General features: G+C 33.0%; 1 protein-coding gene across 2 annotated transcripts; it reads left to right on the top strand.

Moving 5' to 3' along the window:
- The first annotated feature begins 340 nt into the window (after positions 1-340).
- LOC127733038 (fibrinogen C domain-containing protein 1-like) lies at positions 341-26,766 on the top strand. 2 transcript variants are annotated; one of them, XM_052242310.1, is made up of 5 exons: positions 341-429; positions 15,990-16,138; positions 17,263-17,359; positions 18,238-18,402; positions 26,488-26,766. In XM_052242310.1, exons 1-5 carry the CDS (start codon positions 396-398, stop codon positions 26,733-26,735), a joined length of 693 nt encoding a protein of 230 aa, XP_052098270.1. In that variant the 5' UTR covers positions 341-395; the 3' UTR covers positions 26,736-26,766. The 2 variants fall into 2 exon arrangements, with proteins under 2 accessions (XP_052098270.1, XP_052098269.1); XM_052242309.1 differs by lacking the exon at positions 341-429 and adding an exon at positions 13,500-13,656.

Below are 26,766 nucleotides of genomic sequence, written 5' to 3'. Positions count from 1 at the left end.
ATTGCCTACGTACATAGTGTAAGCGGGATACGGGAATCTGACAAAACAGTAAGCGGGATCCGGGATCAGAACCCCCAAATGAGACCCCCAGTAAACAAAGCATAGGCAGTGGAATAAAACATTCATTTCCCTTTGCCTCGGGAGATATGAAGATTTGCTCACCCTCGAAAAATCATATTTCCCTCGGGCAGAGCCCTCGTGAAATATGAATATTCTTGGGTGAACAAATCTTCATATCTCCCTCCGGCACGGGAAATAAATGTATAGAGTTTCTTGATTTGCACACGAGTTATCTCCCATGAAAATGACGTCACAGACGTAAGTAAACAAAATGGCAACGTTCAACTTCAAGTTACAGGAAGCCCATCAAGTGACGAGGAAACTAGGCTTTGGAAATGCATCTAGTGCCGAGGATATCTCTTATAAACGGTCCTTTTCAGTGCCATCAATATTTCACAAAACGATTCTACCTTTGTTGTACATATGAGAAATTCTAATACCGTGTTCACACTATGAAATCTGATCCGGGTCGAACCCGGGATAATTAATCCGAATTATGCGCCAAAATTGTAACCCGCATTTGTCCACTCTACATATTTACAATTTTTTTTTTCATCACAGATGCATTATTTTTTTTACCGCACTCCTGCCCACATCAACCACTTTCCGTGTTTTCAAATAACGTCACTTTATCCAAATTTCACCAATTTTGTCCCCAAAAAGGCGACGGAAATCTTATAGGTTTCTTCATTTGTTATGCAAGTCGTTCAGCATAGCTAAATACACTTATATTCCTCTTAGTCTTAATGACGCTAATTTGATATGGTTATCATTCGTGACCCAGTATTGCAGTAAATATGGAAGCTTGACGTTTGTCACGTCACATTTCAGAATATGACGTCATTCGATATGTGACGTCAAGCAATAATTACGTTACTTTGAAGACCTATTTAAACAAACGTCAAATGTCACCATAGCAACAACCTCAGATTAACTTCACTTTGCGTTCACATATAGAAGGCAAGGTAATTAACCCGGGTTCGCCCCACATTACGGAGGGGCCTGATGGGGGGGGGGTCTCATCACGATTCACGAGTTGATTTTTTGTCAATCACGATTCACAGAAAATAAATTTCCATGATCACGAATCACGAAAATATAAAAAGAGTAATAAATCTGTAGAAAAACGGATCACGATAGCGAAAATGCGCCGATCACGAAGAACGAAAATAACCCATCAGGCCCCTCATTACGGACGCCATCACGAGTTGGTTGTCAGACCGTTATGGAATAACCGTTTCACAGATGATATCGGATATGTTCCTTATGTCGTTCCTTATGTCGTAACTATAATACCCTTCCCTTTTCACGAATGTGACCTACCGAATTAGACTATTTACCGGATTTGTAATAACATAAGCAACACGATGGGTGCCACATGTGGAGAAGGATCTGCTTACCCTTCCGGAGCAACTGAGATCACCCCCAGTTTTTGGTGGGGTTCGTGTTGCTTGGTCTTTAGTTTTCCATGTTGTGTCTTGTGTACTATTATTTGTCTGTTTGTCTTTTTATTTTGTAGCCATGGCGTTGTCAGTTTATTTTCAATCTATGAGTTTGACTGTCCCTCTAGTATCTTTCGCCCCTCTTTTAACTCCACCTAAAATGAGGGGGAATTTTAATCCGGGTTCGCCCCGGGTTAACCAGTTCACACTACCTAAATTCAACCCGGATTAACTAATTCGGGTCGATCCCGGTTTAAAAAAGCATAGTGTGAACGGGGTATAAGACACAAATTTATTTTCGAACGTTTACTTGTGTTTGTTACGATACAGTAGGTTACGTGTTTTTTCAATGTTTAAAAAGGCCTTTCCACTGCTAGTTCGGTATAATAAAACTTGAATATCCAAAACTGTCAACCCTGAAAAATTATTTCACTTCGGGCTGCGCTCTCAGTGAAATAACCTTTTCGTGTTAACTGCAATTTTTGATATTCACCCTCTCTACGGGCCATAATTGTATAATGTCACGAAACAAGAAAATGCTTGTTTTTGGCCCTTAATTCCTTAACAGCTAGGACAATAACCCCCAAAATCAATCCCAACCTTTCTTTAGTGGTATGGAACCTTGCGCTACAATTTCATAGAGATCCATACACTTCTACTCAAGCTATATTGTCTGGAAACCAAATGTCATCGGACGACGACGCCGACAATGTCATAACATTATACGACCGCAAACATTTGCGGTCGTATAAAATTTGATTAGAAATACAGCAACAAACGACAGGCACAAATAGAATGATGCAGGGTTAAACTTTTTGTGGGCGCCGAAATCTTGATTCCACGATTATCATCATGCAGCAAGACAATATTCTGCATGTGCCTGTCACAAGTCAGAATCTCTCATTCAGTGGTTGTTGTCTATCATATTTTTATTTGTTTTAATTTTCCTTTATGTTTTGAATATATATATATGCTGTAAACTCATAAATTCTTGATATGTTTTTATTATTGCAAAAATAGTTCAACTTTTGCAATGGTAAATGCATGCAAACATTTCTTAATTTACAGTAAATCAGGCTGTTAGTTTTCTTATTTGATATTTTTTCATGTCTGGGCTGGCTTACTATATTGCATGGGTTTGGTTCATTGTTGAAGGCTGTACAGTGATCTATAGTTGTTTACATCATTTGGGCTCTGGTGGGCAATTGTCTCATTGACAATAATATCTTCTGGTGGACAGTTGTCTCATTGACAATCATATCTTCTGGTGGGTAGTTTTCTCATTGAAAATCGTATCTTCTAATTTAAAAAAAAATAAAATTACTTTATTTTAAGGTTAAATATTTCTTTTTTTTTTTTTTGAAAGTTAATATCTTTTATTCCATATCTGCTGTTTTAACAACTTACTCGGATTACAGCGTTAGCCCGAGTATCCCTGTTATTAGTTACTGAATTTCCACGGAAAAGCTCAGTAAAAAAGTAGTCAATTATTAAAAGTATTAACATATACATTCTTTAAAATACAGTGTATACATATAAAGTAAAGAATTCCGTGGCATAAATCACGTGTTTACGGAACATCGATTGGCTTTCCGAAATTGTATCATTTTCCCATATTTATAATCAATCAATGACAAGGTTAAATATTTCTCTATATTTTGATTTAGGCCTTAGTCAATAATGAAAAAGGAAAATTTTCAAAAAAATGTTGGCCTTAAATAATAGGAGAGTTCAGAGATAGCTTTAAACAATATGTATTCCTTTCCCGAAATTCTACGTTGATTGACGCGTGGATTGACGAGTTTAGTAACATGTCAGGGTACATTTGCAGCTGTGAGTGACCATTTATGACCATTGAACTGATACATATAACATATAAGTATAAATTATCGAAACACAGTTAAAATATCATAATGATAGTAAAACACACATAATCTAAAATAGGAAATAAAATGTTAACTAATTCAAATAAAGAAAAATGTTTATTCGTTAAAAATTTTCATAATTAAAAAAAAAGTTTAAACCGATATAGAGGGTAAACCAGAGACGGAGGGTTTGTTTGACCTGGATTTTCTTTCAGGTTTTGATCTGTTTTCTTTTGACGGCTTAGTGATATTTTTCTGTGCTGCTTGGTTTTCTCTCTTCAGCTTGTTTTCAATTTTTTGTATCTTTTCTTTTAGTCTATTCTCTTTTCTAGCTATTACTTCTTGTCTTCTTTTTGCTGACTCCTTTGCCATTTTTCTTAAATACAGCAATACATGTTTATCTTGTTATTGCCTATGCATATATGATTACTATTTTTCTGTCCAATAGAATAGCAGATCAAAATACGTAGATGAAATAGTCCGTGGAATTCTTCTCAGCTTTCTACATATATGTCATTCACTGTGCTTAAACGGCTGTAGGTAACTTAAGTTACCCACAGCCCAAGAATGAGCCGCCTGGCTTCGGTAAGAAACTTCTCTCCTATATAATAACAATACAATGAAAACAACACAAATGTTCAGTAATTAAAAAGTTGTATCAATCTTTTAGGGAAACACCTAAACATAAAAATGATTAAATACTGCAAAATAAACGATCACATTACGATTTTCGAAAACACTTAGGATGTCCGTAACTTGAAAACAACTTGTCCGTAACTTTTTTCATTATACCAATAGGGATGTCCGTAACTTTAACGGGATGTCCGTAACTTTAACATGATGTCCGTAACCTGGGACATAATATATTATAGTATAATAGTCCCAGCTGAAACTTTCAAAGAATCGATATTCATGGATGTAATAATTAAACATATTAAATTATTATAGAAATTGCATCGAATATATAATCAGAAATAAAGTAGATTTCTAGTATGATATAATTCTTTTGTGAGTTCCATGATTTCTGGTATTGTACCCAGCTAATAAACTAGAATTTTTTTTAAAATTACATGTGTTAGTTTATCTAGTGACATAGATACCATGTGTATCACTCAATCAGCCAACACAATGGAACTTCAAAATTTAGCATAAGGAAACAAGTTTTGGACGAAAAATCAGGACATGCAGCTTATAAATCTCACCACTTCCCACTGGAGATATCACAAAGTTCAGATCAAATTACTCAAGGCTTTAAACCATACATTAACAGTGAACATACGAAAATCACCTTTGAGAGAACAAGTTCAGATGTCAATCCTGAGCGGAAATACATAGACGGAGCTGTCCAGACCCCTGAAGAAGATACTTACGCTTTGATAGCAAGTGTTATTGAATCCCTGAGGTCAATGAAACGTTTAGAAGATTTTAAATTTACCTTAATTGCTGTTATAAACAGACACCTGTTCAACAACATAGCCTTCCATTTACTTTAAGATGTTGGCATTTTTTTTTCATAACACTAGGTATAGTGGAGACCATACTTTTTTGGCTAACAATTCGGAAATTATTTCAAGGCTAAAGGGCAAAGAACTCAAACAGTGAACAATCTATAAAGCCAGAAGATAAATTTCGCCGTACCATCAGATCTTGTTTTATGTAAACACTCTGCAAAGTATACTTTGGATGCTGCTAACCAGGTTTACTGGATTAATCTATCAACATATTATCCGAAAATCGGGAATAAATTGAAAAAAACAACGGTAAATCCGTAAAACTCGGGTCTGATTTTTTACAGCTATGTTCTCTTTTCTCTTGGTTATTTTGACGCATATCGTAATAGTATAAAACTAGGTAATAAATACGGGATTGGATAGTGTTTATTGTCCTTTAATTGTTGAAATTATCAATCTTACAATTTTGAAAACAAAAGTTACCCACATTCGAAAATAAAGTTACGGACAGTCTGATTAGTTTTGACCATAAAGTTACGGACATCTTATGCATTTATTAAAGTTGGCCTTGCGCTAAAATGAACTCAAAATTAACAAATTTATGGTAATGGTAAGTGATTTTTTTATTCAAGAATCCTATAAATATTTACATAGTGCATGAAAAACGTCGCAAAAAGTAGATTTTGTATCAATTATATATCAACGAGTTTAGAGACCGCCATCTTGGGCTGTGGGTAACTTACCCACAGCCGTTTAAGCACAGTGTCATTGATGAAATCTGGTAAATGATCGTGAAAAAAAGTTATCGAGAAAGACATATGCAACATCAGGAAATAATCTATTTTAATGAATTATAATGACAAATATTAGAAAAATAAAACTGTCTGTCAAAATGGTTCAATATTATGATCAGTATATACAGTTATTATTGCAAAAATCCACGAAAATTAACAAATCATTCTTTAAACACATGGTAATTTATTTGTAATTGGTATGGCAAAAGATTGGATTTGCTTGACTTATTGCGCTTCACTTTTGTTTGTGAATAGGGCTATGCTACTTCAATGTCATTGGATCTGATTTATCGACAATACCATACCTACTAGTTGCCCCATTACAATATAAGTCCGTCAAAGTTTCATGTCGTATGAAAAGTGAAGATTGTTTCGTCTGATTTCCATTAATTTCTATGCACAATCATATCTATAAAACGAAGATCTACTTGTTGTTGTTTTTATGGTTTGGTTTTTTGTTGTTGCTTTTTTTATGTTTTTTTTCTAGTTTTGGGCTTTTTGCAATTAGTTCGTATGCTTTATAATCAATCATGCAAGTCACTAAACTATGATGTTCACATTAAAATGGATTATGCGAAACTTTTAGAATTACCGTTATCGGCAAGCGCTCCAATACGTCGAATCTCGACCATCAGTCCCTTTTCCTCTTCGTCATATACATGTATATCGTTCTCTAAAAGAGAAAAAACAATATTTTCAATTTGTTTTTAAGAAAAGAACAAAACTAACCGTTGTTCCCTAAAGTTTTAAAGTAGAAATCAGATATATCTTAAAAATCTATAGAAAATAAAGAAGATTTTAATTACTATTTTACTTTAATTCAAATTCATGATCCTATTGCTATATGTCTTATCATAAAGGTTCCGGTATGCATACACAGTGAGCAAAAGAAATCACATTCTACCGTTCAGTTAATTCCCAAATCTACTTTTTTGCAAATGTCTTGCAATTCCCGGCTAAATTCTAACAACAATTTTAATCTGAAAAAAACCTTTTGAAGTAGTCGCCCATGATTTTCCAGTGCGTCTTCCTCTTGTTAAACCAGTAGAACCAGGAAGGGCAGGAAGTCTCCGTGGCTTTACATTTGGTTTGCCACTTTCTTTTAATGTCTCTACAAAAAATCAAACTCCGCCAGAACGCTCGGACACAATCCAAATTCTCTGTAACTCTTGTATAATTACAGATGATGGACGTGTTTCAAATCTGTGTGTTCTGCTGTGCTGAGAATTTGTTACCACTCCTATCTTATTTTTACGGAAGCATCCAGAGCAATCCAATTTTGCAAATGTAGCTCCCATTTTTCCTTTTGGTTGATAGTATCAAGCGGATCTCGTACTACGGTTTCCAAAGCGCAGTTGTGACGTTTTATGTCATTGTTTGTGATTCGACGTCATGTTTCGATTCGCTGTTGCAGTAATGCCATACATAAAACTCTTTCATGAGAATTGCATGCAGCTTGATTACAGATATTCATTTTAAAGCTTCTTGCTATATAGTATCAAGCGGATCCCGTACTAGGGTTTCCAAGGCGCAGCTGTGACGTTTTAGGTCATTGTTAGTGATTTAACGTCAATATTACTTTTACTGTTAAGTCTGTTTTTTGTGCTATCCATTTGACGTGACTCTGTACTTATATATCCCGTCATACTTTAAACGACAAAATTATTTTATATCTACCTGTGTGACGTCAAACGCGCGATTCTACGCCAGTACTTAAAACCTTCCATCCTTTATGGGAGGATTTCACATAGATAAATAAAATCGTATAATATAAAAGAAAAATTTGATGTATGCCTTTTTTGTGCTTCTTTGTTACATTTGTTTGTTTTTATAGTGATTAAGATGATAACACAATATTGACTGCTGTACCCCTATTTTTGAGATTTTTACCTATTGTGTCTGTTTGTTTTGTTCACGCATCGTTGTCAATATAATGGAATTTGATGCGACTGTCATATAAGTGAGAGGTTTAGCTAGCTATAAAACCAGGTTCAATCCACCATTTTCTACATAAGAAAATGCCTGTACCAAGTCAGGAATATGACAGTTGTTATCAATTCGTTTGATGTGTTTGAGCTTTTGATTTTGCCATTTGATTAAGGACTTTCCTTTTTGAATTTTCCTCGGAGTTCAGTATTTTTGTGATTTTACTTTTTTTCAATTCTGTTCTGTGCAGTACCGCTATATACGATTCATTGATGAGGATTACGCGTAGCTTGATTACAGATATTCATTTTCAAGCTTCTTGCTATTTGATTGATTATTTAAAATAGTTTGTATCTCGTGTATTAAAACAAAAATGACAATCTTCATATCTGAGAAACAAGCAATATATGCCCTCCTTTTTAGATTTCATTTTCACATTTTTGTACTATTCATAGTTATCAGTCAAAAGGTGTTCTACAAGATTACTAGTCCTTCGCATTTAATTTAATACCTAAATTACCAATACATGAGGGTCTTGATGGGGTTCATTCAATTCTAAATTCTTTAAAATTTAGGTCATTTTTCTCTATTCTTTCATTTTTCTGCCCATCATTCTCTAATCTTTATCTTTTAGCACTCTCTATCCTTTATTTTTTTGTCCATTTTTCTCTATCCTTTATTTTTTGGGGATTTCTTTTGTATCGGAATATGTATACGTTATACCAAAGACACATATTGACAAGAAAAAAAGTTCCGAAAATCTACAAACAGACCTTTGATGGCCGTACGGTGACTTATATGCTAACCCTCTACGTCATAGAGTTTCTTACAGCAAAACATGCACTTTACCATTTATATACTAGTGAAAGGGTTGCATGTCTTGAATTTGTAAGTTCTGCTTTGGGAAACAATTTCGAGTTTATCTAAAGACTTTTATTTAATTAGTATTGCTTATTTATGGCTATAAGTAAATAAACACTGACACCTAAACATCGCCACACACATAGCACGTTGGCACAAACCCTCGGATATCCAGTTGAAAAATATCATAAGGATAGTAAAACACACATAAGCCATTTCAAAAAAAGGAAATAAAATTTTAAAGTATGCAAGTAATTTATTCGTTAAAAAATAAGGAAATACAATATTAAATAAGTATTCACATAAAAAGATATGTATTTTATTTGATATCCTAAAGCTTATACCAATACCGAGGGTAAAATGGAAACGGCAGGTTTGTTTGGTCTGGTTTCTCTGTCAGGTTTTGTTCTTTTTTCTTTTTTAGGCTTATTGATATTTTTCTCTGCGGCATGATTTTCTCTCTTCAATTTATTTTCTGTTTTTCTTATCTTTTCTTTTAGTCTATTTTCTTTTCTAGCTATTAATTCTTGTCTTCTTTTTGCCGATTCCTTTGCCATTTTTCCTAAATACAACAAAAGTATCATACATGTTTATCTTGTTATGATTAGCTTATGCATATATTTACTATTTTTCTGTTTCAATAGAATACTAATATCCGGTCAAAATACATAGATAGATGACACACTCCGTGTAATTCTTCGCTACATGCGTGGCAATTATATGCATCAAACGCGTGAATCAGCTTTACACATATCAGATGACACTGATGATAAAAAAAAAATCGTGTTTGCAAATTTTGGCCGACAGCCCCATCGTATGCTTTATAATCAATCTTGCAAGTCACTAAACTATGATGTATACATTAAGATTGATTATGTGAAACTTTTAGAATTACCTATATCTGCAAGCATTCCAATACGTCGAATTTCGACCATTAGTCCCTTATCTTCTTTATCATATATATCGTTCTCTAAAAGAGAAAAAAACATAATATTGTTCAAAAATCGTTTTCTAGATAAGTACAACATAACCATTGTTCCATAAAGTCTTGAATAAAAAAACAGATACATTTGAAGAATAGAAAATACGGAAGATTTTAACTATTATTCACTATCTTTAATTCAAATAATTGCCTTCATGAGCTATATAACTCGACATGTAGGTCACGGGATTCAATAGACAGTGTGCCACAAAATTTAAATTCAACTTTCCAGTTAATTCCCAAATTCACTTACTTGAAATGTTCTTGCCTTCTCACAATAGTCTAACAAAATTTTTAATCTGAAATATACCTTTTGAAGTGGTAGCCCTTGATTTTCCTGTAAGTCTTCCTCTTGTTAAACCAGTAGAACCAGGAATAGCAGGAAGTCGCCTTGGCTTTTCATTTAGCTTGTCACTTTCTGGTAATGTCTCTACAAAAAATCTAACTCCGCCAGAACGTTCGGATGCAATTCCAATTCTCTGTAACTCTTGTATAATTACAGATGATGAACGTGTTTCAAATCTGTGTGTTATGCTGTGCTGAGAATTTGTTACCACCCCTATCTTATTTTTACGGAAGCACCCAAAGCAATCCAATTTGGCAAATGTAGCTCCCATTTTCCTTTTGGTTGATAGTATCAAGCGGATCTCGTACTAATGTTTCCAAGGTGACGTTTTATGTCATTTGTGATTTAACGTTATGTGTCAATTCGCGGTTGCAGTACTGCCATAACACTCTTTCATGGGATTGCATGTAACTTGATATTCATTTGCAAGCTGCATGATATTAGATTATTTTTATAAATACTTTGTATCTCGTGTATTAAAAAAAAATATGACAAACTTCATATCGGAGAAACAAGCAATACATGCCCTCCTTTTTAGATTTCATTCATGCACTTTTGTATTATTCAAGTTATCAGTCAAAAGGTGTTCTACAAGGATCACCAGTCCTTCGCCTTTCATTTGATACCTAAATTTCCAATACATTAGGGTCTGGATGGGGTTCCTTCATTTCTGTATTCTTTAAATTTTAGGTCATTTTCTGTATTCTTTAACTTTTTACCCATCACTCTCTATTCTTTAAATTTTAGCACCCTATTATTCTCTATTCTTTATTTTTTGGTCCATTTTTTCTATTCCTTATTTTTTTGGAGATTTTTCTTTATTTTATTTTTTTAGATTATTCTTTATATTTTCCCATTATTCCCTATTCAGTAAACCCCATCCAGACTCTCATATATATTCTACAGTGTTTAATATTTACACCGATGTGTAGGAACTATTTTGTTTTGAATATATACTGCTTTCCATTATGTTCTTTTTGACCGGGCCTGTGTTGGTGATGTTGCATCTTCCAAAGTCTACCCCAATTATTTGCCCTATACATACATTATTTCCTGCCACGTTTTGAATTCTAAAATATATCTCGATGTGTTTATTACTTTGAAAACTTTAAAAGACAGAACTTTGCCTGTTATTAGCAATAACGACTAGCAAGAAAATGTCAGAAAATATATTAAATGACTTTACCATGTGTTTAAATGTCCTGCAGTTTGATCTTGATCAATCCTAGTCAAATCATAGTGTGGTGAACGACGGTTTCACATGTTGCTTGAGATTTTAATGTTGGAGATGAACAGTCAGGCTCATGGATGTTCTAGTCGCAGTTGTTGCTCCGATGAATGATTGTGATGTACCACCCTTTAAAATATACAAACTGAAGTAATGACCTTGATATTTCATGCCGACATTCCATGCAATCTTATTCTAAGCACACCCTCTAATAGTCTGAAATGAAAATAACAAGTACTATTTATCTGAATCGGACACGACTTGCACAGACAGACTGTTCATTTATGGTTGAAATGGTTTATCAATGAAAAAATAAGAGACATTTAAATTGCTTAATAATACAATGGGATCAATTTAAAATGTGATACACATCACCTTTCATACTATAGATAAAACATTCCAATAAAATTATAAATATACAGTAGAACCAACCAATTGTATTTTTTGGCAATCCGTTTAACATCTTATTTGCATGAAATATTTTCCACTGGACAGCAAGCAAGCAGAAATATATATAGGTTTGAGTAATCACTCAACTAGCCAGTGGTATGTCAGAACAAAAATTATATGCATCTTATTTGAATGAGGCAAAAACGAGAGGACTGAGTGCTGACAAAACAAGTTTATGTATGAACATATGTTCAGTAGTTGTCGTTTGTTGATGTGGTTCATAAGTGTTTCTCGTTTCTCGTTTTTTATATAGATTAGACCGTTGGTTTTCCCGTTTGAATGGTTTTACACTAGTAATTTTTTGGGCCCTTTATAGCTTACTGTTCGGTGTGAGCCAAGGCTTTGTGTTGAAGACCGTACTGTGACCTATAATGGTTTACTTTTATAAATTTTGACTTGGATGGAGAGTTGTCTCATTGGCACTCATACCACATCTTCTTATATCTATTATCCCACTGCATGCGGTTCAAATCAGAAACTCCATCATTCGTTTTCTTTATATATCTTTAAGGTATATAGAAATTACCTTGTCCGTCTGTCTGTCCATGTGCTTTATAACTCCTCTAATATTACAAGAGGGATATTGTTTAAACTTACAGTAATAGACCAAATGAGAATACGCAGAGGCGAATTTATGTGGGTCCCAGCCCCCCTTATGGACCTACATATAAGATAGAACTCCAAACGTTGGCTTGCCAGACCCTCCATTTTGACACTACCTGGTTTTTTTTTTTGCATTGTAGAACACTACCTGGTTCATTACATTGTACGACAATACCGGGTTTATTACATTGTACGACACTACATGGTTTATTACATTGTAGTACACTACCTGGTTTATTACATTGTAGAACACTACCTGGTTTATTACATTGTAGAACACTACCTGGTGTATTACATTGTAGAACACTACCTGGTGTATTACATTGTAGAACACTACCTGGTTTATTACTTTGTAGTACACTACCTGGTTTATTACATTGTAGAACACCACTTGGTTTATTGCATTGTAGAACACTACCTAGTTTATTACATTGTAGTACACTACCTGGTTAATTGCATTGTAGAACACTACCTGGTTTATTTCATTGTAGGACACTACTTGGTTTATTACATTGTAGGACACTACCTGGTTTATTGCATTGTAGAACACTACCTGGTTTGTTGCATTGTAGGACACTACTTAGTTTATTACATTGTAGGACACTACCTGGTTTATTACATTGTAGGACACTACCTGGTTTATTGCATTGAAGAACACTACCTGGTTTTATTGTAGGACACTACCTGGTTTATTGCCTTGTTGTGTCTTCAATGATATTCAACTTTTTGCTTTGTTTGGCCTTTTTGATTGTTTTGATTTTCTTACTACAAATTTGAAAGTCGTTTGTAGACTTCCATACTACATATGAACAATAATCCTTACATTTCAATTTATTGTGGATTAATAGTATACATGTAGTATAAAGGTAAGTATTGTTTTCTATAATTAGCTATAGAATCATGTTGACATACAAATAAAACATGAAATTCATCACCAACACTTTCATGACATAGAGTACAGATTCTCTCTGGTCTAGGTATATTTTGCCAACGCCCCGGAGTAGACGTAGTAAAGAAATGTCGGTAGTCCATTAACAAAATTGTTAGCTTGTTTTATAGAAAAGTTGTAAAACCTGCTGTTTTCTTTGTTTGTTATGTTAAGAGAAAATGATAACGTTATTTTATTCTGTTTATATTTTAATATTACTATTCACTAAAATGCTTACAATTGAACTGACAATCGCCTTTTTCATCCATTGCAATGCATGAAAACAACAATCAATTCTTGAAAATATAGAATTTTTTCCAACTCCATAGCAATTTATTAATATTTTTTTTTCAACAGACCTGCAACCGGCTCCATCAACGAACGTTTCTCCAATATACCTTCATACAAACTTTGGTCAACAGACTGTGGGCTCGATAAACCAATGACGCCCTAAATATTTTTAAACATAAAGATATTACGTAAATGATATTTGGCAAATGAATTTGGTTTCAGGAAACAGTGTGTTAAACAAACAACCACAGTTTCCTTACTTATATCGCAGTTTTCTGATGCATCATTAAATTTCTCATCATTTTCGTTGTGTTTATTTCTTCATAAGTCGACATTCAAAGTCACTTAAAATGACATTTACTTTGGTTATTGCAGTTGTACTCAATTTGACGGTTTTCTTGTCAATATTTGACAGTTTTCCTATTGAAGGTGAGTGAATTTGAAAATTTTTTTTGCAACAAACATGTTTTTTTAATTATAATTTTTGATCTTATGCTTATTGTAGTATTGCGGCCTCAATCTTTGTTTTGGGTTACAATAATTCATATTTTGTGAAGAACCACACTGAATCTACCAGAAAATATACTGAAGATGATATTATCAAAATGCTGGACTTTTTGATCGACAATATATTTGTTTGAGTTATATTGAGTTTGGAGGATTTATATTTTAACAGACAGTCGGTATTCCAATGGATACTAATTGTGCACCCCTACTGGCCGATTTGTTTTTGTACTCGTAAGAAGCAGAATTCATTCAGAACCTTCTAAAAGACAAAAAGAAAAAGCACCTTGCGTTCTTCTTTAATTTTACTTTCCGATATATTGATGATGTCCTATCATTTAATAACCCATATTTCAGCCAATACTTACATCTCATATATCCCACTACTGATACTAGAAGGACTGCTTCATACCTTGATCTTTTCCTCAATATTGACACAGATGGACGACTTCACACGAAAATCTATGATAAACGGGACGATTTCAACTTCCCAATTATCAATTTCCCATTTCTCAGCAGTAACATACCCTCTGCCCCTTCGTATGGTGTTTACACATCTCAGTTGATACGTTATGATCGTGCATGTTCACACTATACGGACTCCATATACAGGAGTGTGCTCCTAACGCAGAAACTGCTCCAACAAAGTTATGAGGAAGACAGATCATAATTGACACTCCGTAAATTTTACGGACACCATCACGAATTGGTTGATCCATACGATGTGTCATTGTCCAAACTAACTAAGGACATTTTTACCACGTGTTAGATTGTGGTTTGACATTACGTCGTCTGATCTTTTAATTACTGAACGTGACTTATTCCCGATTGTGACTGTTTTGCTGAGTGTGAATTCGCATTGCTATAAGACGTGTCACGGTACTTTTCTATCCAAAATTCATGTATTTAGTTTTGATGTTATATTTGTTAATTATTCTCAATTGATTTTGTCAAATGTCTTATCGTTTGTAGTTGTAAATCTTATTTTCTTCTGTTGTATTCGTGTGTTATGGTAAAGATAATTAATCACCCAGTTCATTTAGATTTTAGTTTGGGTCAACTAAATTTTTACGATATATTTGGTTTACAGTTTGATTTAGAAGAAACACCGACATAGCTAGATAATACAATTAATTATCTAATTACTACCACAATTTTATATTAAAAAGTATTGTAATTTTCATTGTTATTAATAAATGTTATATGCGTATTACAAACCTAATCTTGAATTCTATCCTAATTCTATCCTATTTTGGGGAAATTTTAGAAATTCAAATGTGACGTCACTTTGTGCGTTGATCTCTTTGGCTAACTCGGCTGTGAATTTTTATGTGCTGGTTTATGTTGTTTTATGTATCCGTTTTTATTCTGTAGTTAGTCACCACTTCGGTGTTATCATGTATATCTATTATATAGTAATTTTTATAAATTTACTGTTTGCAAAAGTATGAATTATTCTAAATAATAAGGATGTTCTTATCCCAGACAGAAAACCTTAGCCGTATTAGGCACAACTTTTTGGAACTTTTGGTCCTCAATGCTCTTCAACTTTGTACTTGTTTTGGCTTGAGCTGAGATCTGAGCGTCACTGGTTAGTCTTGTGTGGACGAAACGCGCGTCTTGCGTATTAAGTTTTAAACCTGGTACCTTTTGTTAGCTATTATTCATATGTTTCTCTGTCCTATATGTTCTCCCATTTATTTGTATTGTAGTCCTGTCATGTAATGTTGTCATTTTAATGTTATATTTAACATTGCCATAAAAGCGGGAGGTTTGGCTAGCCACAAAACCAGGTTCAACCCACCATTTTTTTTTCTTAAAATGTCCTGTACCAAGTCAGGAAAATCGCCATTGTTATATAATAGTTCGTTTCTGTGTGTGTTACATTTTAATGTTGTGTTTCTGTTGTGTCGTAATTTTCCTCTTATATTTGATGTGTTTCCCTCAGTTTTAGTTTGTAACCTGGATTTGTTTTTTTCTCAATCGATTTATGAATTTCGAACAGCGGTATACTACTGTTGCCTTTATTTAACCTTAATAGATGTACATAGGGTTTTAACCATTGTATATATATATAGCACTTAGAGTTTTCGTTTAGATTATCGGATACAGAGGTCGAATATGCTTCTCTATACTTAGTTTGAACAATATGTAGTCAAAGTTTGAAAAAAATTAGAAATCTACCACACTTTAATTAGTTCTTTCGCTTTTTTATGGTTTTTTTTTGTAATTGATTCTAATACCGGTATATTGAACAGGTGAGGATTTCATTAGACGTCCATTAGATTGCGGTGACATTGACATCAAACGTGGCAGTGGAGTATATAAAATCTACCCGGAAAATTCAAGATATGGTTTTAATGTTTACTGTGATATGGATACAGAAGATGTGGATGGAGGATGGACTGTAAATATCTATCCCTACTAAAATGATATGACAAAATGTATAATAGATAAACTCTATTGGAATATAATTATTATGTTCATGTAAATTTCTCGAATGGCTAAAAAGACTTTTAATTTTTTGTAGTAAGGTTTTCTGACTTTCCGATACCCACATTGATGTAATAAAAAATGTTCCAGCTGATTCCTATACAATGATAGTTACTGCACTTCTCTCTAACATATATATACGTGAACGTAAATATGGAGAAGTGGTATGATTGACATACCGATCGTGCAAGACCCCCAAGGTCATTAAAACCCTCCTCGTCGTCATGATTGATATTGAGGCAGCTATCCACCAGAACCCCGACTCCAAATTACGAGGATGTTAGCAACTATGGTTACTGTACGACTTTCAACAATGAGCAAATCCCATACTGTAACGCTATAGTCAGTTGACATGAAAAATGTGAAAAGAATCCAACGGCTTGGAATTAACTGCTATACTTTTTTTATTTGAACTAAAATCATCAGAAAACAGTACACTTTCCCCCCCAAATTGCACCAATTATATGAATTATATGTTTGATTTTACTTCTTTTGGTTTCTCTTACCTGACCGAGTACCAGGATGTCCTACCACAGAGTATACTGTAGGTAACCTGCCGATTTTTTTTTAATCAGGAGTCAAAAGTCGGTTATATAAAAATATTCTATTGATATACACTTTTAATTAATTAATCCGTGTCATTAGATTAGTTAATATGAAGGTTTTATGTGTTTTGTGTAATGTGCTGTTCGGTGTATTAATCTTTGTTTCGTGTAATTTATTGCTCCCAATTTAATTGCCCTTTGAGTAAATAATTCATATTTCTATTTCATACATACCTTGTTAATTTATGTATCATTGTCATTTTGCGTAGTTTGTTTTGTAACTTATTCTGACATCGGACTCGGACTTCTTTTAAACTGAGTTTTACTGTGTGTATTGCTGTGTGTTTGTTTATTCTACATTGGCTAGAGGTATAGGGGAGGGTTGGGATCTCACAAAACATGTTTAACCCCGCCGCATTTTTGCATATCAATCGAATTAACGAATGTAATATATGTTGACAGTAACTTTCATTCTATTTTGTTTTTAATTCAGGTTTTCCAACGAAGATTAAATGGCAAGGTTTCTTTTCACAGAGGATGGTCTGACTACAAAGATGGTTTTGGTACTCTTAAATCGGAGCACTGGCTTGGTAAAGTCCTTTTTTTTCTTTAAAACACACCTAATTTGTAAAAGAGAAATATACTACTTTAACATTGTATAATAACAATTTTTATTTTCATGATTCTGGAGGAGTTTTCTGTATATCATTTTAGGGTCAAGATACTTATACTTACCCAGATATATCAAATTAAAAGCACTACAAACAGAAGTACAAATGAACAGAAAACGTGAAACAATCGCAAAACAATGACTTGACTTTAAATTGCCATTTGTCGAACGATGTATCTATTAATGCCACTTAAATTTCCGTTTTATTGATAAACGATTTGTAGGAAGTTTATCACGATGCCTCGTATAAGGAGAGTGTTTTAAAATGGCTCTAACTTTAAATTTTTTGGTGACAGTCGAAATATCCACCTTTCATCCCGGTCGGCCCTCTCTGTAGAACATACCTATTGTGGATCTATTTTTAATTTAGTCTGGTCCTGAATATGCTTGAAATATTTTCCCATAGACATTAGGCAAAAAAAATCAATTAATGTATATGCGATCTTGTTTGTATTCGTAAGTAAGTAGCGCTTTGTTTTACAAAAGTGTATTTTTTTTTATTTTCTTTTTTGCATATTATAAGATACAATTTTGTCTGTTATAAATAGATGAAAGGGATACAAACTTTATAGTTCTCCATTTCCAATTTTTACAAACTTGCTAGATTAAGTTTTTTCTTCTTGTAAAGCAAACTTAATGATGACTCGTCAGTAAAGCTTTACAAATCTAAGAAAACGTAATATTTGGTTGCTTTCAATGAACATTTCTGGATTATCCTTCCAAGCAGTATAGTTTCTATTCACAGACAATGTGAGAAACCCTAGTTAAATCTAAACATGATTCAATATCTATTTATAGGTAATGAAAAACTACATAATCTAACTTCTCAAGGAAATTATGAATTGCTAATCACGATGGAGGACTTTTCGAATGAAAATAGATATGCCAAATATACCAACTTTAAAATAGGCGATGAAAAAACCAAATTTAAGATGACTTTTGTGACGTATACGGGAGATGCTGGTGAGTACTTTACCTGAAGTTTTAAAATACTAATATTAGTTGTAAATTTAAAGACTATGCATACCCACACAATCTTATTGAAAAAACTATTTGTGAATATGTTTTAATAGTCAGTATTTACCTATGCAAACTTATGTTAATTAATATTCAATAATTAACATAAGGTTGCATAGGTAGCACCTTTCTTAAATATTTTGTATTCAAAACTCAGTCATCGAAATTAAGATGTCTAATTTTCTGTAGTTTCCGTCTGGCATATGTCCGTTATCTCAATTAATTCATTTTGATGAAAAAACTTCTGTTATTTTATCACGTCTATTTGACATTAACCATATTTTCATAGTTCCAAATTAAACGATAAGGTTTTGTGATAAAACTTGCTTCTCAGATACTATGAACAATGGATCAATTATATTTGATAAATGAATGATTGTAAGGAGTACATGTCCGGAAGGGTTACCTAGTAACTGACCTTGATCTCATTTCATCATGGATCAACGATCAACTTTATTGCCATTGCTAGGTTCATTTCTCATATAACACATGCAATGGATTAACTATATTTGGTGTAAGGAATGATTGTTACTTGGATTTGTCTTCTGACAGGGTTCATCTGACCTTAACTTCATTTTCATGGTTCATTGACCAATATATATAAGAAGATGTGGTTTGAGTGCCAATGAGACAACTCTCCATCAAAGTCAAAATTCATAAAAGTAAACCATTATAGGTCAAAATACGGTCTTCAACACGGAGCCCTGGCTCACACCGAACAGCAAGCTATAAAGGGCTCCAAAAATTACTAGTGTAAAACCATTCAAACGGGAAAACCAACGGTCTAATCTATATAAAAAACGAGAAACGAGAAACACTTATGAACCACATCAACAAACGACAACAACTTAACATCAGATTCCTGACTTAGGATAGTTGCAAACAATTGCAGCGGGTTTAAACGTTTTAATGGTACCAAACCTTCACCCTTATCTGAAACAATAGTGTAACATCACAACATAGAAAGACACACTATAATGTTGAGTTTTCTATGTTAAGTGCGTTTCTTATTCACTACAAACAATATGATAACTATATTTGCCGTATAGAATGATTGTAAGGTGTACATGTCCGTCTTCTGACCTTGACCTGATATTCATGGTTCATTGGTCAACGTTGAGTTTTCGTGCTTAGATCGGTTTCGCAGATACCTTAAACAATTATGGGTCAATGACGATAAGTCTATGGATTAATTGCAATTGTTAGATGTATATTTCTGTCTTGCAGGGTTCAACTGATCTAGACCTCATTGACTTGGTTCATTGTTCAGGGTTAAGTTTTTGCCATTAGATCCGTTTCCGGATACTATAAGCAACAGGTCAACTGTACTTTTTGTAAGGAATGATTTTATGGTGTACTTGTCTGTCAGACATGACCTTGAATGGACCAGTCATCAACTGACAACTAACGTGTTCGTGGTAAGGTCCGTTTCCAAATACTATCAGCAATAGGTCAACTATATTTTGTGTGTATAGAATGATTGAAAGGTTGACACATATATCTGACAGAGTTTCTCCGATATTGAACTCATCTTCAATCATGGATCCTTGGTATACGTAGTTTATGTGAATTCTGTTGTCCTTTATCTTAAAGACTTTCAATATAAAATGTTCATGGTTCCAAAGTCAACGATAAGGTTTTCTGATAAAATTTGCTTCTCAGATACTATGAACAATGGATCAATTATATTTGATAAATGAAATGAATGTAAGGAGTACATGTCCATCTGGAAGGGTTACCTAGTATCTGACCTTGACCTCATTTCATCATGGACCAACTATATTTTGTGGGTATAGAATGAATGGAAGGTTGACATATATATCTGACAGGGTTTCTCAGACATTGACCTCATCTTCAATCATTGATCCTTGGTATACGTCGTAGTTTATGTGAATTCTGTTGTAAAACCTTTATCTTAAAGACTTTCAATATAAAATTCAATCACAATGAGTAAAGCAGGCGAGACATTTCTACGTCCGAACTCTTGTTGTCTGAAAAAGATTCCATTACATTGTTTGTTTCGTCGACAGAGCTGTTTTATAATTTATAAGATGTCATATAAGGTCACTTAAGTGAATAAATCATGTGTGTCAGGGATCGTTTATAACTCAAGACAATTCTCCAAAGACGATACTTATAAATAAGAAGATATGGTATGAGTGCCAATGAGACAACTCTGCATCCAAGTCACAATGTATAAATAGTTAACAATTATAGGTCAATTAAGGTACGGCCTTCAACACGGAGCCTTGGCTCACACCGAACAGCAAGCTATAAAGGGCCACAACATGACTATTGTAAAACTATTCAAACAGGAAAACCAACGGTCTAATCTATATAAAAAAAACGTGAAACGAGAAACACCCATGAACCACACCAACAAACAACAACCACTGAATAACAGGCTCACTTGTTCATTCAGTGACAATATTTTATGACATCAAGACAAGGACGTATTTACTGAGCACACAAATAATACATGTTCTTTACTCCGAGGTAATTTTATTCTGTCTTTAGGTTTAAAGGAGTTATACTTGTATAAAAGAGAATAACTTTAATTGTATGTACTTTGATATATCTTAAGAATTTTTTAGTATCCGCATTTGATTAACACCATCCCAGAAGAGCTTAATATATAACAGTAACGCTGAACTCCGGCTATTTATTTCTGGTATCGAAATATTTTGTGTGGAGTATTTGGCAGACACATTTTTCATAATAACTCTTAAACGGTCACTCACACCATGCAAAATTATGCAAATATAAACTGGTTTAACGATAAGATTGCGTTGGTATGAGAATGAAAGTAGATAAAGCTGAAGTAATATTTCAAAAATATCTATTTAATTAATTAATAATAATAAAAGGGGGCCCATGCAGCAAGCACCTGTGGTTATTTTCTGAACTATTTCGTCCGCTAGGTAACCGATACCTTACTTTTTAGCTCATCTCGCCTATGTTAGCTTTTGTTCTTGGCGCCATTGTCGTACACTTTAAAAAAAGTCTTCTCTGAGACTGCTGAATCAATTTCAACCAAACTTGGGCTGAATGATATTAGAGTTACCAATTACAGCTTGATTTAATTTATTCCTGCCAAACAATCAACATGGCTGCCATTACTAAAATAAAACTTAAGTGTAAAAAGCAAGTAATTACATGTGTTATATCTTAAAAACCAGAATTGATAGCAAAAATGTTCAAAATATCAAGATCTAAATGGTTAACAGTTTCGATTGTCTGAGGGCTGATATAGACGAATTACATGAGCGACATGTAGATTTACAAATAAGGTCTATGAGGGAAAACCTTGTGTTTTCGGGTATACCAGAACATTCTGAAAATGAACAATCAGAGCAAACTGAAGACATTATAAAAGACTTTATGAAAACAGAAATGAAAATGGATATGATAGTCGACTTTCAGCGCGCACATAGGTTTGGAAAAAAATCACAAATTAAAATCGACGACAGAGACACTTATACGACCAGGCCAATAGTGTGCAGATTTAAAAATTTCAAAGATCGCGAATTGGTCAGATCTTTTGCTCGCCAGCTCAAAGGTACCAAATTTGGGGTGAATGAACAGTTCCCAAAAGAGGTTAATGACCGCCGCAAACTTCTTTGGCCATATTACAAGGAGGCAAAAAAACAAGGACAGAAAACGCACTTTAAACGAGACAAATTGTTTATTGACGGCGAAGAAATTGGACCCCCTACTGATCGTCACATGGAAGCAGACAAACAACGACATGAAACAGAAGGTGTACGACAGAAAGAACCATCCCGCCGAGGTCCTCAACAGAACAACGACCGTACCCGTGGAGCCCCTCACAGACGTGGAAGACGAAGATAGGTAAACCGTGGAGGTTTAACGGACAATTTAAATTATAGTTTAAATCACTCAGATGGAACTGGCTCTCACACTAACACTGGTATTAATTCTAATCATGTAAATAAAAATATCGTTCATTTATTGTCATTAAATGTTTGTGGATTAAAACGAAAACTATTGTATCAAGAATTTAGGGATTTATTAAACTGTAATGATTTATTATGTCTTACTGAAACAAAATTGGACGATTTAGATGAAATTAGTTTTGAAGATTTTACCTTTCATTATAAAAACAGGAAAAAATTTACTAGCTTTAGATCAGGTGGGATAGCTTTAGGCTATAGGTCACAATATGCAAAATTTATTCATTGTATAGAAACAGATTGTCCATTTGTTTTATGGTTTAGAGTAGATCGTACATTATTAAGAACAGAAGATGATATAATAATGGGTATAGTGTATATCCCGCCTGAAAATACTCGTTATACGTCTGAAAATGCGATGTCAGAAATTGAAATAGAATTTCTTGAATTACAAAAGAATAGTAACTGTATTTTTCTTCTTGGTGATTTCAATAGTCGTACTGCAAATGAACAAGATTTTTTCGATATATCTGATTTCGAAGAACATTTAACTGATTTTATAGATGTAAATGAGTTTAATGACATTCATGTCTTAGACGATCTTAATTTACCAAGAATACGTAATAGTTCTGATACTGTTATTAATACATATGGAAGAAAATTAATTCAATTTTGTAAAAATAATCACATGTATATTTTAAATGGAAGAGTCGGTAAAGACCGAGTACTTGGTAAACCTACAAGCCGAAGTATTAGTGTAGTAGATTATATATTATGTACTGCTAATATTTTATGCAAAATAGATAATTTTGAAGTTTCTGATTTTTGTAATTTATTCTCAGATATACACTCTCCTTTGTGTTTGTCTTTAACTGTAAATGGTTTTAATAATACACAAGGTGAAAGTAAAGTAATTAATGACAGTAATGTACACATTGGTAAATGGAAACATGAAAAGACAATTGAATACAAAAACAACATTGATGTTGATAAAATAAACGAATTATTGTTAAATGTAATGTCTAAATATGATGATATAAGTTCAGTTGATCAAGGTACTGTAGATGGTATTGTAAGTGATATTACGACTGTACTATTGAGTGCTGCAAAAGACACATTTGGGGTATTTACTAAAAATTTTAAAAACACTGGCGGGAAAGGGAACTTTTCAAACAAAGATTGGTTTAATAAAGACTGTAAAAAAGCTAGACAAGAATTTCGAAAAACCAGAAGACTTTATAAACACTATGGATCTAATTTATTTAAAGAAAGACTTCGACAATCAGAAAAACAGTACAAAAAAGTCATGGACGAGAATATCAAATTATATAACGAAAACTTGCGCACTAAGATGAGAAATATGCGATTCAAAAACCCAAGGGAATTTTGGAAAATTTGGAACAAAGTAAAGCATAAAAACAATTGTAATATCACCACTGAGTCATTGTTTAACTTTTTTAAAGATATAAACAAAAATAATTATAAAGGAGATACTTATGATATTAATAACGATGTTAGCCAAGAATCTTCAAATTCTATGTTAAATGAAAGTATAACAGCTGAAGAAATATTGAAAGCTATAAAACATATTAAAAATAACAAATCGTCGGGTGACGATATGATTGTAAATGAATACATTTCTTCGTCTATTGATTGTATGATTGATATTTATGTGTATATATTTAATATTATTTTTGATTCGGGTATTTTACCCGAGGCATGGATTATAGGTAACGTCATACCAATCTTTAAGAACAAAGGTAGTACTACCGAACCACAAAATTACCGTCCTATTACTCTTTTGTCATGTCTTGGTAAGATTTTTACTTCTATTTTGAACACTAGATTATGTGATTATCTTGATGAATATTCTATTTTACTAGAAAATCAAGCCGGTTTCAGACATGGATATTCAACTACTGATCATTTATTTTCATTATATGCACTATTTGAGTTACTTAGGTTAAGGAAGAAAAAACTTTACTGTGCCTTTGTCGACTTTGAAAAGGCCTTTGATTTTATACAAAGAAATTTTTTATTATTTAAACTTTTAGAGAATAATATAAATGGCAAATTTTTCCGTATTATACAAAATATGTACGAAAATGTAAAATCACGCATTATATTTAATGGTGAAAAATCAGAGTTATTTGCTTGTGAAATGGGTGTAAGACAGGGAGAAAATCTTTCTCCTGCTCTTTTTGCAATATTTTTAAATGATTTACAGCATTTTTTTGAAGGCAAAGATGTACTTGGTGTTAACTCTATTAGTGATGACCTTGAACACGAGTTGACAGTATTTTTAAAAATATTTATGTTATTATATGCGGATGACACTGTAATGTTTTCCGAGAGTAGTGAAGATCTACAAAACATGTTAAATGAATTCTGTGATTATTGTGAAAAATGGCAACTCAAAATAAATATTAATAAGACAAAAGTTCTTATATTCTCCAGAGGGAGACAACCCAAAAATATTAGATTTTTTATACAGAATAGAGAATTAGAAATTGTAACTGATTATAAATACCTCGGTATATTTTTTGCTAGAAGTGGTTCATTTTTACAGACCCGAAAATATATTTGTGAACAAGCTACTAAAGCAATGTATGGTATATTAAAAAAATGTAGACAAAACAGTTTAACTATAGAATGTTAGTTAGACATGTTTGATAAGATAGTTTTACCTATCCTTCTTTATGGTTCGGAAATTTGGGGATTTGAAAATTTTGATTTGATAGAACGTGTACATTTAAAATTTTGTAAGCTTGTTCTACATTTAAAACAGAGTACACCTAGCTGTATTGTTTATGCAGAATTGGGTAGATATCCTGTTATTCTTAATGCCAAAGTGCGTATGGTTAGTTTCTTATGTAGATTACTGTGTGGTAAAGAAAGTAAAATTTCATGTCTTTTATATAAACTATTATATATTAATTTTCACAACTATGGTCTTAATTGTAAATGGATATCATTTGTAAAAAATGTTTTTGATACATGTGGAATGTCAAATATCTGGTTTAACCAACTGTTAGATAAATGGGTAATTAAAAGTATTGAGTTGAAACTTAAAGACCAGTTTTTACAGAATTGCCTAAGCGAAATTAACACTACTCCTAAATGCTTATGTTATAGAATTTTTAAAACTGATATTAAATTAGAAAGTTATTTTTCCAAATTGTCAATATATAATCAGTTTTTATTGTGTAAATTTAGATGTGGAAGTCACCGATTACCTATCGAGACGGGAAGGTGGAATAACATATCAAGAAATGATAGGTTGTGTCATCTTTGCGAATCAAGAGACATAGGTGATGAATATCATTATGTTATGACATGTAATGCTCTAACTCAAGAAAGAAAGAGGTTGTTACCACACTATTGTACTTTTTGTCCAAATGTATATAAATATCAACAATTAATGAGCTCTAGTAACTATATTGTTCTTGAAAAACTATGTAGATTTATAAAAATTATAAATGTGAAGGTCACTCCTCCTGGTTAGTTTGTAATTTAATGTTTATGTCTGTATTGTTCACATGTGCTTTAATATTTAATGTAATTGTTTATACATATATATTCTCTGTAACTATGTAATTTGTAGTTAATGAGAAATAAAATTCATTCACATACTTTCAGTTCCGCAATAATTATCAAATGACTATTTATAGGAGTTATTGGCCTTAAATGACGGTTTTTACACAAGCTTGCGTTTTTGCACCATTAGAAAACATAGAGGGAAATTCTTAGGGGCCTTCTTTTTTTACTCATCACTGCTAGAATTCATGATTACGAGATCAATTTTTAATCCGTTTGAATATGACAGACACTGTACATTTAATAGACAATTTTTAATGCAACAATACAACTGTAATTTATTTAAGGTATTCATATCATAAAGAAAATCGTAGCATTATGGATAACACTATGATACAGAAAATCAGACACATTTTTTTCGAAATTCCGCAAAAATGTGCAAATGAAACACTGTTTTAGAAGTTTGCCGAGATATCCGAAGTTCAAAGAAGTGATATTCTGGTCACGTTGTCAATTATGGTAAGGATTTCTTGAATATAAGTTTACAAAATGTAACCAATTGTTTAAAAATCTTTTCAAGGTGACTCTCTTGCCCATCATAATGGTAGAAAGTTCAGTACTAAAGATCAGGATAATGACGATCATTCAGGGCCCTGTGCTAAATGGCATAAGGGTGGATGGTGGTACGGAGCCTGTCACACTGCCAATTTAAACGGTCTTTATCTCGCTGGGAGTGACTCTGCCAGCACTATTGGGATTAATTGGAAGGCTTGGAAAGGCTACAATTACTCACTGGAATCAACAACTATGATGATAAGAAGAAAATGAATTAAAATTGATGAATAAAAGAGAAACGTGA

This window comes from Mytilus californianus, unplaced genomic scaffold, assembly GCF_021869535.1.
Source record: "Mytilus californianus isolate M0D057914Y unplaced genomic scaffold, xbMytCali1.0.p SCAF_3, whole genome shotgun sequence".
In the NCBI taxonomy this organism is placed as follows: Eukaryota; Metazoa; Mollusca; class Bivalvia; order Mytilida; family Mytilidae; genus Mytilus; species Mytilus californianus.
The sequence above is the reverse complement of the archived record's forward strand: the minus strand, read 5'-3'. Positions and strand labels throughout refer to the sequence as shown.